Source organism: Lissotriton vulgaris, chromosome 6 (genome assembly GCF_964263255.1).
Source record: "Lissotriton vulgaris chromosome 6, aLisVul1.2, whole genome shotgun sequence".
In the NCBI taxonomy this organism is placed as follows: domain Eukaryota; kingdom Metazoa; phylum Chordata; class Amphibia; order Caudata; family Salamandridae; genus Lissotriton; species Lissotriton vulgaris.
Window position 1 is genome coordinate 599,362,057 of NC_141694.1, and position 14,482 is coordinate 599,376,538.

Consider the following 14,482-nt stretch of genomic DNA (forward strand, 5'->3'; position numbering starts at 1 on the left):
AGCCATAAAGGCCCGGGTCCAACACTGTGCATCTGAGTTTGTCGCTTGTGTTTTCAGGGCTGTGCGAAGGGTATCGATTACATCTAGTCACCCTTGTAATGCCCCTTTTTCAGCCCTGAAGGACTTCATATTGTTGGTAAGGTCTGTGATCCTGACATCCATTATTCCTAGTCTGCGACTCTCTGTTGCAATTTTCTGCAGGATGCATTCGTTCAGGTCATCCGGATGACAATGTGGGGCTTTATGCTGGGGCACGACCTCAGTGAAAAATAGCTGACGAGTCAACATTCCAGAAGCCATGGATGCGTACACAGTCAGTGGCTGAGGGTCGTGGGTGGTTTGAGTGGCGCAGGATGTAGGATTGAGTCCTCAACCCCTGTTCAGTACCTGGAATGCCAGGTACCCCAAAGCTGTAGTGACCACGTTGAGAGGTCCAGGAGGTCACAAGTACTTGACAAGTATGTCTGCCGCACCGTTGGCTGGGAAATACTGTTCCAATTGTGTTGGGGTGGGGGAGAGGAGGAGGATGTACCTCCTCAAGCTTGCTGGGAGTTGTCTGACGCCTGGGAGATAATAAAGTTTGGGAAAACCTTATATTCCTGAAGGGCAATCTGAACGAAGGTGTTGTTCCCTGGCTGTGGGTGCCATGTAGGATGGAGGAGGAGTCAAGGTGGTGTGTAGTCCGGTCCACCAGGATGGGGGTCATCTCAAGGTCTCAGTTGGAAAAAAATTACAAATCTCAAGCGGCCAGCCAGGAAGGGGAAGTCAATCCACCACCATTGTGCCAGGGAACCTGGGACAGGTGTGTGCAGTCTGATGAAAGTACGCTAAGTCAGGTGGTCCACCCCCCCAGTGGTGCATAAGAACAGTAGTAATATCACAAATGGGGTCAGTTGAAGAACAGGAGCAGGCTAGATTCAGGGGCCGGCAGCCTGGAGTCCAACAGTTCCTAACCCAGGCCACATCGGGGTGCAAAGGTGTTGGGAAGCTGGCTGCACTCAGTGTCTACCACAGTGTTAAAGCCCCGGGCAGTAGGATCCTGTGTTACGAATGCAAGTAGCTAGTGTGAGCAACAGGGTATGCGGTATCCAGGAGGAGGCCTTAATAATGGAGGGAGTTCAGTCCCTAGGCGTGGTAAAGGCACCTCCGTCTTCCAGAAGTGTTGGTCTGTAGCTATGTAAAATAACACAACAAAATATACCAGGTTTAAGAGTGAAATTACACCCTGAGCCAATTTTCAGTGTTTTACTAATGGAGCTCATCTATGTACACTTAAAATATTGTTATTCCTCCACATCTCGCTTATTGCAAACTGTATCTCTGTGTAGTTGTGGCCAACATCTTCTGACAAACTGAATATTTAGAATGCATAGTATGCTGATACATAATCACAACCTACAAATATCTGGCCTTAAATTCACTCTGTTGTAGCATATTTGATTGAAGTCACCTTTAATCATTCCTTGTGATAGTAAGTCAATATACAGAGTGTGTAGTACTATAATTGGCTTCTAACGTTTTAGTTGATTTTGTTTTCGACGAATTTGCAACAGCAGTGTTGTATTCAGATGTTTTTATAAAGTGAATTTTCAGAAGGCTAGTCTGTTTATTTGTGTTTAGCCCTGCAGTTGTTGTATATTTTCTTTTGTTCCCCGGGCACTCTTTCAGTCACGCTCAAGTCTTCTTATCGAATGCAGACTCTATTGCTCCTTCTGGCTGCTATGCTGCCATGTATTTCCTTCATTTTAATGTCATGTATTTGAATAAGACACCCAGAAAGCATTTTCAATCCGCTGTTCTTTTACTGTGTTCTTATTATGTTGCCATTCAATGTGATTTTATTTCTATAGCTATCATTCGTGCACTGTGATTCTCAGAGGTTAACTCAACTTTAGAGTAGAAACAATATTGCATTTCTAGGGTAGTATTGGTAGGGACCGAGTTTTTCAGGTCTCCATTCATGAAAAATCCAAAGCAGACCAGCAATCTGTTTAACAGTTTGATTTTTATACAAACCGCATCAATAGAAACTGTAGGTTATTTTTTTAAAGCTATCACTGATGATAATATTGAAAGGTTAGCACCTGTTTGCAGGAGTAGAGTTTCCCAATATTTTACAGCAATATGAAGCTATTATTGACCATAGCAGGACTTACCTATGTGGATTGTTGAATTTCAATTTAAGTAAGTATTTTTCAGCAGCCCCACTCTCTAAATTGCCACACCAACAGCTCATAATGCGCTTGCTGTGATTCTCCCTGGTTACTGGGTCTCCTAATATTATTCTCTTCAATGCATTGTTAGAGCATTTTTCATCTTAAACCACAGTAAATTATGTTTATGTTTTTAATAGAGTATCACATTCTTGGGTGATACATATCAACAATGATAACATTAGATGTATATAGCAAGTCATAAATGTGGTCTCAAGGCGTCCTACTGATATAAGTTGTTACATTAAGAGTTACAGGCAACACCGTCGCCATGTGTTGGGTAAATCATACATGTAAGATCGGTTATTATATGCTATTTCACAGGATATTTGGTGAATGTTTAACAGCAAATAAACACTGAACTTCACATAGATCTTCTAAAGAAGAATTCTGTAAAATTGCTCACAAGTCAGTGTTTCAATCATAGCACTTGGGAACAAAGGGTTCACGTTTTCCTACAAACTACATGACTGATATCTATAAATATAATTCAATAGCAAGCTATGGTTGATAAGATCCCATAGTTCTATAAGGCTGGATATTTACACATATTCTAAAGAGTGAATTGTATCTCTCTGATATGGCGAAGATGCAAAGGCACATATTGCCAAAGGGATGTTATAGAATAAGTCCTTGCCTTTAGACCCCAAAGATAACAGTAGCTGATAAATATTGTCAGAGTGCAGCAGTCTGAACAATACCCTTCTGAGCCCTGCAGCGGTAAGACAACAAAGACATCTCTGCAGGTCAAACATGTTAATTTCAAGGCACACATGTTGAACAAATTCATGTATTTTCGTAACTCTGCTCAATCCCCTTTGCCATCCCAATACAGTCCTCTGTGATGATGTAGTAAAATTACATTTTGGAGATTTACTGGTTCCAAGATTCAGTCTTTAAGCTGTGTCATTAAATAATGAAAGGACAATTGATACATTTCTTTAAATGTCCTAACTACTCAAAACAGCAATATGTCCCTCTTGTGCAATTCTGTCGATTTTCTGACATGAAGGTAAACATCACCAGCAGGATTTTTCAAATATTGGGCAACTAAATTGTATCTTTAACAAACGTATATTTAATATGGCTATCATTTTAGCTGTCTAAAAGCTGAAGGTGACTGAAAGATCCTCTAAAAATGCTAAACATAATTTAATATTTTGCTAGTAGTTATGGTGAAAAATGTATTTTTCAGAGGGCTTTCTCCAGTATCTTAGCTACCAGTAACAATGTCCTTCATTGGTCATTGAAATAGTAGGTATGTGTATCATATGAATATTTATTTTGTGTTGTTTTAAGCTCATGTGGTCGGTTACATGATTGATCTCAACTCCTTCTACACAAGTGCATATGCTCAATAGCACAATTTAGGACTGTAGCGTAATTTTGGATTTTAAGTACATATTATCACAGCCACAAGAAAGTAAATCAAAAAACATATACAATCCCTAAAGCTTTGAGGATTGGAAGAGCTCCAGAAGGACTACCAGTAAAGTAAATAAAAACGTGATTTACTATGATGTAGAATAGATGATGAGTAACTATTGTCAAATTGCCATTACTCAACAGCATATTTCTTTTTTTTAACCTTGTTTGCACCAAGATACAGGTGACTCTCAATGACATATAAAAAACAATACATTAGTCTGGTATAATATACATGTTGCCACAGTTTTGCTACTTGATAGTGCTCTAAATATCTACCTTTAGGGCATCATTAGGATGGCGGGCGGACAGAATCCTCCCGCCATCCTCACGGTAGAAGGGACTGTCCGCCATAAGAGCAGGGGTCCCGTGGGGGCATTTAGGATGCGCCCCCCACAGTGGCGGGCGCGTCTCGTATTTTTAACATTGCGGCGGGTGGTGCTAAAAGCACTGCCCGCCGCAATGCTAAAAATACATGTTGTGCTTTCCAAAGCACAACCTGACAGGCACCACGCGGTGCCTGCCACGTTGTTCTTTGAAAGGCAGGGTACCATAGGTACCCCCCATGTGTACCCCCAGCCCCCAAGAGTCCCTGGGGGCCCGCAACGGGCCCCCCAAGCAGACTCTGCATGCCTTTCTGTGGCGGCATTGAGGCATTCACAAATGCACATACTAATATGGCTGGCAGTGTCTGAAAGACACCGCCACCATATTGTACCCTTTTCCGCCCGGTCGACATGTCGACTGGGCGGAAAAGCGCCGGACGGTCTTTCCGTCCGCCGCAGACCCCCCAGCCATTATAATATGGCGGGGTCATTTCTACAGGGATGGCGGGCGGATTGCCCCCGCTGGGCCAGCAGTGACAAGCGCCGGCCTGGCGGGGGCAATCCGCCCGTCATCCTAATGGGGCCTAAGTTTCCTTTTTAAGTTGGTTGCTTGCTTGCATTATCAGCTTAAGACAACATTTAATAATAAACAACTGTCCCTAAGGGGCTGCATTAAGGATAACAGCAATTCTGGAGACGATACAGAACTAACAAACACAACGCAATCATTCATTTACATGGAACACAAGAAACTAAAAAAATGTTCACAGACACAAAATTCAATGCTATTTATTTTGCAAATGTATATGATTGTTTGAAGAATGGCACTAGTGATGAAACGTGCACAGATTTAGTCAGTTGCCATGATTGTTATGAGCCTGTGTGGCTTGTTTATGGTCCAATCTCTTCACAAAGCGAGTCAGGCATAAGCATTGTTCTTTCATCTATGATGATGAACCTCTGAATGAGCACTGCGTTTTTAAATTCTGTAATGACAACTTGAAGATGAACAGCCACGTGCACCTGATTGCAGCACTGAACATCTGGGCTGTGGCCCTGCACCACGATGTGCCTTTCCTCACAATTCCTTTAAAGACCCAGATTCTGCATCTCCGCACCCTTTGTCATACGCATGACTTGAATCTCACTTATGGCTGCTGCATCCTGCTGGGCCTATGGCGCTTACCTCAATATAACGCATACGCAGTAGAATTCTTTCCAAAGAAGGGACCCAACAACTAGCCTCAAGTTACAAGCTTTCTCCTCTGAAAAATAAATCTCAGGAGCAAATGAACTGTAAACTCTTTGGCAAGATATGTTAATTTCATCCCTAAGCACCACCTTCACCCGTTCTCTTTCCCCAAACAAACAAGAAATGGCTGTTAATACGTGCCCCGTGGCATTAGCTTAATGATGTTTGAAATCCTTTAGATCAGAGTTAAAACGACAGCCATATCCACTTGGTTTCTGTGTGAACGTCCTCCAAACATATATGAACCGAGGATATATTATTCTTGAGGTTGTGTTTCTTCTTTTTAAACACAAGTTGTGAATCTCACTGAAGAAAAGCATTGTTAAAAATGTTTAACTATATTTCTTAGTAGTTGGTCAGTTGTTAACAAATCCTCATACTAATCGCATTATATGTTCTCATTAAGGGATTAGCTGCTCACAAAATAATAATGCATGTAAAGTTTATTTAGCCCACTTTACAATGACCTTCAACGTAATTAAGTTGATTATCCTATTATTTTTTTACATATTTTCTGTTTGAGACACTTTTAATCTATACACAGGAATTGCACTGCAGGAAAAGCATGTTTTCAATCTGTTTAAACACTTACTATAATATAGGAATACCAAGACTACACTTATTGGCTCATTTCTGATAATATCTCATATTCCTACTACTGTAATGGAAATCAAAACCTTGATATATCAGACCTGTAAACTAAACTGGTGTCAATAAATAACGGTTTTACTCAGAAGATATAACATTCACATGCATCAAGTAGACTTGGTATTTTGTTTGCCAACCTAAAGGCAGACAACTTTCCTGGACAAAAATTCAACACTGTATGTGTGAAAGGAGCAGGACTAGTTCATATCTTGCTAATCAAGTAGTCTTCACATCTGTTTTATTCTTGTTGTGATTGAGGACTTAATAATATCAATTTGATTTCTGTAGTTTTACAGTACGTACTAGGGTTTCCAACGTTGGCAACTACATCTGCCTAGTTTTAAAGTTGGGTGTTACAGGTTTCAAACCTCACCGAAGCCTTGTAATGGTGAATAGTCTCTAAGTGTTTAAAAAATAGGTGTTCTTTTTGTCAACTCCATACCATTAACTCAAGCTACCCCAAAAGGATGTGCCATCCCTACCAGTATTCGAGCATGTGACCAGCATCCTACACACAAATCTCTACCACTGACACTCATTCCCCTGGCCTCTTTTATCTTTCATATTATTTTTCAGCTTATCTGGTGGTTCATCTGGGAAAAAAGCGAGGCGTGTTTATAAATGTTTCAAGCTAGTAGTGAATATTAATCTCTACATTATGGTTCTTAGTCTTTCCTCCTTGAATAGTGTCCTGGGTGACAGGATTGTGACGCACCTGAGTTCTAGTTTTGATTTGGGAAAACATCCAATGGATTTTAGACAAATGCAAGCAAGACATTTGTATTTATCATAATCACTGAGTTGATATCTGACCTTTCAGAGTGTGTTTTTCTTTCTTTTCTATATCAAGTTTGGAGGGTGTTTTTTGTTACTGGGTTGGCATTTGATGCACCGATGCCTGCCATTTAAGGAAGTGTGTGATTTACTGAGTTTATTTTCTACCACGTGTTCGAATTTGTCTTAAAGGTATCAGCACACTAAATGGAGTGAGATAAGGTGAGAAGGATGCAGAGACCATGTTATTAAAAAGTGAAGCTGCAAAGAGAAGTGAGGACAGAAATCCTGACATCAAGATATCAAAAGAAGGGTCCAGAAGGAACGTGGTTGACTAGGAAAGAGAAATTTTTTAGCTTCCTCAGAAAAGGGTCAGGAATGCTCAAAATAAATAAAGACAGTGTATGCACGTTTATGTAATTTGTTAGCCAATTTTTGATACTAAATATAGTCTGTGACCCCAAGATTTTACGTTTTTGCTGCAGATATTCAAAAATTGCTCTGCAATGTTTCATTTTTTTTAACCAATTTGAATTGCCTTTATTTAAGTGTATAAACTCATAAAGAAGCATGTTTATGCTAAGCCAACAATGCAAAGTGTTGCCAAGAGATGCAGTTCAACATTTATAAACAGCTAAAAGTAAGATTGAATGAAAATAATGTTCCCATTCATTTGTATTACAGTAGGGCAGTAGGGACAATTTTAAGTGGGAGAAACTTAACAATATTTTTGCTTTAACACTGATTTAAAGAATTCATCCATTCCAATCGGCAGTGTCACACTGTCTTTGTCCACTGACTGGCTTTGGAATGAGGGATATTTTAACTGATGCAAAAATCAGTTGGGAATGGCATAATTTATACTGAAACCGTGCACTCTCCATCATCAATAAGAAGAGTAAAAACGTTTGGCTATTTCCTAGAAAAACATTCAGTGAAACCCAAACACACAAAGAATTAGCCCAAATCAGTAACAACATATTTGTTCCTCTCCACAACACAGAAATAAACATATTGCACGTCAATTGTGGTTGCCTCCTTCCTCGTGGAAAAATGTTAACCATGTGTCCATTGTTTACATTCTGAAAGAGCCAGGCACAGCTAATCGTGAATTTATATAAAAATATTATTCTTTAACGTGGCAATTTTGCCTCTTTTACCTATGATAATCCGTAGGGGTGGTTTAAACACCTCTAAAATCTTTGATGAGATTTCTTAGTTGCTGTTTTACGTTTGCTTTTCAGAGGGAAAAAAACACCAGCGTCACCTGTTTTTTTTTTTACTAATCCTGACATACAAATATTGGCTAGATTTGTAAAATACTGAATAGATGCACACACCAACGGATTTTTCAAATAACATATAGACTTCTCATCTATAAAAACATAGCAAAGTGGGAGCAATGACTAAACATATAAAGTGCATACCTGTCAGGTATAGAAATGCTGCCCTGACTTGCCCACCCCATTAAAAGAGACAGGAATAAATGTTTTGCTAGTTTACAACAGGAAACAGCTCCTATGTTAGGAAACAGCTCCTATGTTTTCACTCGCATGACGTCACGATAGTGACGAGGTTTTACTGCACGTGAGTCCTGATAGACGTGCAGCGTCACGTGGGTAAACCTCTCAGCGCTGCGTGAGGCGCGTGGCGAAGAAACGCCCTTCCGTCTCAGTTCTTACTCCGTGGCGCAGTTAAATATATCCCCAGTTTTTACCTGGCGCTGAAGGGTCTCCGGCTGCCCGCGGTGCTCCTCCTGCTCGCCCTGGGGGCTGAGACGAGGCTCTGTGCCCTGCTGCTGCGGCCGATGCTCGACGAGCGCGGTCGGCGCGGTGGGGATGGGCTGCACACCCTTAGCCTAACCACAGACGAGCTGCTGAAGTCCTCGAAGTGCCTGCGGTACGAAGACATCCTCTCCGGGCTGCGGCTCATCTTAACAACTTGCTTACGGTTCCTTTGTTTTACGCACAGCGTTAGGTGAGCTCCATGGAACGACGACCCTTTTTAAAGTGCTGCCATGCATACCTCGTTCGTCATGCCATGGCCGAGGAATGTCCTACTCTCCCACTAGCGGCGAGAAAACCGCCCTTCGCTACTGAGTGTCAAAATCGCATTCGGAGACTACATTCCCAAATTAAGAGGGCCCTGCATCGGTCAGGAAAGCAGTTGAGCTGATAATGATGGAAAAAATGAACACGGTGGCATATTTGGCCGTGCACTGAAACGTGCAGTGTTATGATGAGACTGACAGTTGTGCGTTTTTAATAAATTTGCGTGGAGTGGGGACATTTCATGCATCGAGTAAGTGAGACGGATGATTTTTTATTTGTGGGCCCGGACAAAGCGTCTCGTGGCGTGTTAAAGTGGAGGTGAAACACAGCGACCAGAAGTAAATAATCTGAAAGAATAAAATGTGATTTTAGGGTGGAGGTGTTGAGGATTTAGAGATGCCTATAGAATACATTTTTAACACACGTTTGAAGTATTTAAGTTTACATTATTCAGTCTTCATATCCTATTTACACTCGTGACTGAAAAAACAAATGCCAACCAAGTGTTTTAGATTTACCCATATGTCACGTTAAGGGTTTACTTTATAACGATGTCCAATTTTTTCCTTTAAAATGTGGGCATTTGTCTTAAATAAAAGGATACTTTGTATTGCTTCTGGTAATGTTTCCCATGTAAACCAGAGTTGGACTTGACACCTTCTGCAGGATCGTCTCCAAACGATTTGCCTTCCCCCTCCTGTTTTCTGAAACCGCTTTTGTTGGCTCATAGGACTCTGCACACGCTGTTAACCAGTGCGAAAGTGCTTGTGCTCTCTCTCCTTTTAGCATGGCAGACTTGGGGGCTCATGCATCAAACTCCCGTTTTGCGTTTCCAAATTTGCGAATTTTACCGAATCGCAAATATGGATTCGCAAAACGGGATGCATCATAGAAAGTGCAAAATATTTCCGATTCGGTAAAAATCGCAATTTTTACCGAATCGCAAATATTATGTGACTTCAAAATTGCGAATTCGCTATTCCCATTGATTCCTATGGGCCAAAAGGCCCATAGGAATCAATGGAAATTGCGAGTGGCACTTAGAAAATTTCATGGGTGCAGGGGGGGGTCCAAAGGACCCCCCCCCTGCACCCCTGAAATGTATTTTTAAATGAATGTTTCACACACACATCTCCTAAGGACATGTGTGTCTGTAACATGACATTGTTTAAAATGTAAATTAGTACATTTTAAACATTTTTCGCAATTTACCACGAGGTTCAACCTCGTGGTAATTTGCACTTCCAAACCTTGTTCTCGCAATTTGATTTCAGAATGATGCATTGCATTTAAGGAATCGCAAATTTGCGATTCCTTAAATGCAATCGCATTCTGGAAAGTCGCAAAATCAGCGAATTTCATTCAAAAATAATGATGCATCTGAAAAAGCACTTTTGCATTCGCAAACGGCCGATTTTAAGGAATCGCACCGTTTGCGAATGCAAAAGTGCTTGATGCATGTGGGCCTTGGTGTTTACCCAATAGCGATTTTTATCTGTAAGTCTCTAGTAAAGTGGCACTACCTATATCTGGGCTTGTAAATTACCTGCTGGTAGTGGGCTTGCAACACTTATTGTGTCAATCACTTAAGTAGACTTGTCTCAGGTCTGCCATTGCAGCCTGTGTGCAATTTCAACTTGGCAAAATAAATGTTTTGCAAGGCCAAACCTTCCTTTTCTTCACCATATGGTGGGCCCTTGACAGCCCAGAGGACAGGGTACAGTATATTTAAAACGAAGGACATGTACTTAAGTTTTACATATCCTGGTAGTGAAAAACTCTCAAATTCATATTTTACTACTGCAAGGACTACCTCTCCCCATAAAATAACATGAATTACATTAATACATTTAATACGCTGTAATTTCCAAATGTAAACAGGTAACCAGTTGTTATGTTTGTTGTAGGCCTTATATCCTTTTATTAATTTGATATGGAATGTAGCATCTTAAAATGTAGAATCTATTATGGCATCCTTTGGTGAGGGTTCCAGACTCTAGGGTTTGTTAGTTGGAGTCTGGAGCAATTGTCAGGGAAGATGTGAGATGCTGTTAATTCCTTCCTTCGATAAACAGGTCTTCTTGAACTTTTCACCTGCCCTAGTGTCTACAAACACAACAAAAAATTGGCAATGAGCTGGGGAAGGTGTGAACGGCATTGCTTATAATCAGCACCTTAATCTATAGAGAAGTGCTTGCTCAAGACTCTAGTTAGTTTGTGTTCATTTTAAAAAAAAATATATTTCTTTTATTGGAGAAAACAAGCAAGGCGACAACAAAATACATGAAGTGTATAGACTGTGCAAGGGTGGAACATCAAGGACAGCCGTCACTGGTGGTACACATATGTCTCCTCTATAACGGTTCCAAGGACCCCAGACTTTATACCACTTCCGGGGACGACCCCGAGCCAGATATACAGTTTTTTCCCTAAACATGCACCAATCCATGTTTTTCATCCACACCTCAAGAGTAGGAGGCCTCTGGGACCCCCACAGCTGTGCAATATTATTTTTAGCGATCATGGCCCCTAGAGTCACCCATTGAGTCTGAGCCACATTATGGTCGGTGGGTTCCCAAAGATTCAACAAGCAGCACCTGGCTTCTGGCAAGAGAGCCACACCCGTGACCTCCTGCAGCACCTCGTGGACCTTCCTCCAATAAACAGCGACTTCCCTACACTCCCAGATGATGTGGAGACACGTACCCAACTGTCCGCAACCCCGTTGGCACAGACCCTCCTCAGAAAAACCCATTCGAACCAGACTGGGTCCCGTGACATACCCAGTGCAATATTTTGAGTTGAACTAATCTGAGTCGTGCCGGAATCGCGACCTCCTTGGGAGAGGAGATCGCCGACTGCCAGTCCTCCTCATCAAGCTCAAGGCTGTCATGGGTCCATTGATCTCGCAATTTCGACAGAAGGTCTGTCCTATGGTTAATCAATTTTTTATAAACCAGGGAGATGGTACTGTCCGGCATATGACCGTCCAACACTCGGTCCTCAAGTGGGGTAGATTCTGGTATCTCCTCCGCTTCCGGGAAGACTGACATCAACGCATGGTGAACCTGAGCATAACGGAAATACTCAGCCCCTCCCAATTCAAACTCAGTCTGCAGGACCGCGAACGACTTCACTTGTCCCTTAGCCCAGAGGTCTCCCACCTTGTTGATGCCAATAAGATCCCACTTGTCGAACCCCTTAGTGTTCCACAATTTACCAAACCTGTCAGATCCGAAAAGCGGGGTCGCCAAGGTCAGACGATCTTTCCACCCTAACGCACTAGTGGCATCCTGCCAGACCCGTACTGCCGTCCTCGTTGGCCCCGACAAAGACCTCTCCACCGATTTAGAGTACAGTGCCCTATAATATTTTCCCCCGGGAAGTAACCACCTATCCATGGCCAAACCCGGGTTTAACTCTGGGCCATACATACCATGGTTGATGGCCCCTAATTGCGATGCCCAATAGTACCTTTTAATGTCGGGAAGAGCAATACCCCGGTCGTACCACGGGAGCGTCAATTTTGCAAATGCAATACGAGGTCTGCCATCCCACAACAATTTCCTGTGTAGACCCTCAACTATCCGAAAATAACTAGTAGGGACTATGTCAAGCGTGTTCTGAAGGGCGTACAAAAAACGAGGAAGAGACATCTTAAAGAGGGCCGCTCGCCCAAGCAACGATAGCGGAAGCTTCCGCCAGCCCGCAACATCTCGTTTCAACCGATTCAAGTGAGGGAGAAGGTTTTTTTCATACCGAACCAAGGGGTCCATCGAAACATAAATGCCAAGATATTTAAACCCCTCTTGCGCTATCTGGATGGGACAGTTGCGCGGCAAAACCGGAGTATTACCACAGAGGACGTAAAGATAGGATTTTGCCCAGTTGATAATCATGCCCGAATTTCTACTGAAGGAAGTCAAAACATCACACAACACTATCATAGACTTCCTAGGGGAAGTCAAGTAAAGCAGGATGTCGTCCGCATATAAGGAGCAGTTGAAACCTCTCAAGAAACGCTACAGGCACTGGCAAATCGCTCGTGTTTTTAACTTGCTATTTTAACTTTGCTAAATTTGCACAATCTAAATTGTACTGTATTACCTGTTTCTTGGTGTCCCTGTTCCGTCGCGGCTTGTGCCGTTTGAGCGGAGGGCTAACGCCACCCCCTACGAGCGACTCACTTCCTGGAGTTAGCAGGGTCAGCGCTCTAGGGTCATCCAACCACTGTTGCGGTCCTGACCACTTTCCCTTTATCTGGAAGTGCGCCGAGCGGACGCACGCAGCGGCGCTCCAAAGGCAAGCCCGTCTGCGCCTGTCCGCTCCCGGCCGACTCCAGACGCCAGGTACCCTGCACCTTTTTCTCCCCATTGTTAGTTACTCTCCTTCCCGGCCCTCTACTCCCCTGGACTAGCTATCCACAATGGGCATTATCCGTTACACAAACCAGGAGCTCCACTCCTTAAATACAGACAGGCTGACCTCCACTGCTGCCCACTTTGTTAGTAACAACGTAAGAGATAGGAAAACCAAGGCAGCAATGAAACGCCCCACCCCACGGCCTCACATATCTTGCATGTACTGCAATGCTAGATCGATGCCTAAACATGCCTTAGAAATCTGGGCACTCTTGGACTCAAGACAGTCCTGACGTACTGTTCATTACAGAAACCTGGTTACACGAGTCTTCCTCACCAGACATCTCAATTGCCCTACCACCCCCCTATAAAATACATAGGCTTGACCGCCTGGGCAAGCAGGGAGGAGGAACGGCAATAATCTACAAATCCAATATTAAGCTTCACATCAATGACTCCTATTTAGAATGCTAGGGTGAAATGTGTATCTTCACCTTGACAATAGGAAATCCAGAGTCATGGAAAGTGGCCCTCATTTATAGACCCCCAAACGCCAAAACTCAATTAGAGAAGCTCATTGAAGCTATTGCACCTTATGCTTTGGCCACAGAGAACTTTCTCCTGTTGGGAGACATAAATTATCGTCTGGACCAAACGCACGATCCTCATACTGTGGACCTCACTACCAACCTTGATGCCTTACAGCTGATCATACTCCCGACAGGCCCAACGCACATAGCGGGACATACACTGGACTTTATATGCACAAATTCCCCCAAAGTTAAAATTATACAAATTGATCCAGTCCTGTGGACCGACCATTATGTTATTAAATTTAACATTGTGTGCCCTCGGCTCGAACTTCGGAAAACCACCCAAGTAAAACTGAGTAGACCGTGGAACAAAATCACCCTAGAATCCTTCTCTGCACATTTTTCACCTCCAGTCATTTCTGACAAGACTGACCCCAATACAGCTGCCAGAGAGCTGGAATGTGCAATAGTTTCGGCATTAGATCACAGCGCCCCTGCCCGAGCTTCAAAACCTCCTACAAAAAACTCACCTTGGTTTACGCCAGATCTGGAACGAATTAAGCACACAGTTAGAGTAGCTGAAAGGAAATGGCGCAAAACTAAAGACTCTAATGACAGGGTTCAATACAAAACCGGCCACAGACAATATATGAAAAGAATCGCTGAGGCGAAGAAGGCATATCTTGGCAACAGGATGTCTCTGGCATGCAACTCACAGAGAGAGCTATACAACATAGTGAAAGATTTCACCAACCCCACTGCCAGCCAACAGCCACTCGATGAATCTAAAGAATGGGTAGAGTCTGTGGCAGCATTTTTTCACGACAAAATTAATGAAATTCATAAACGCTTTCCTCAGTTACCCCCAACCTGTCAGGCAGTCTCGTCCACCAGCAATT

The 14,482-nt window shown here is 42.7% G+C and overlaps 1 protein-coding gene across 1 annotated transcript in view; it reads right to left on the bottom strand.

Moving 5' to 3' along the window:
- The window catches only part of LOC147707767 (desmin-like), a 117,351-nt gene extending 108,732 nt beyond the window's left edge, over positions 1-8,619 (bottom strand). Inside the window, exon 1 of the mRNA XM_086926619.1 lies at positions 8,356-8,619. Within this exon, the coding sequence (XP_086782745.1) occupies positions 8,356-8,570 (215 nt within the window). The 5' untranslated portion in view covers positions 8,571-8,619. The remainder of the gene's footprint in view (positions 1-8,355) is intronic.
- Between the last annotated feature and the right edge of the window lie 5,863 nt (positions 8,620-14,482).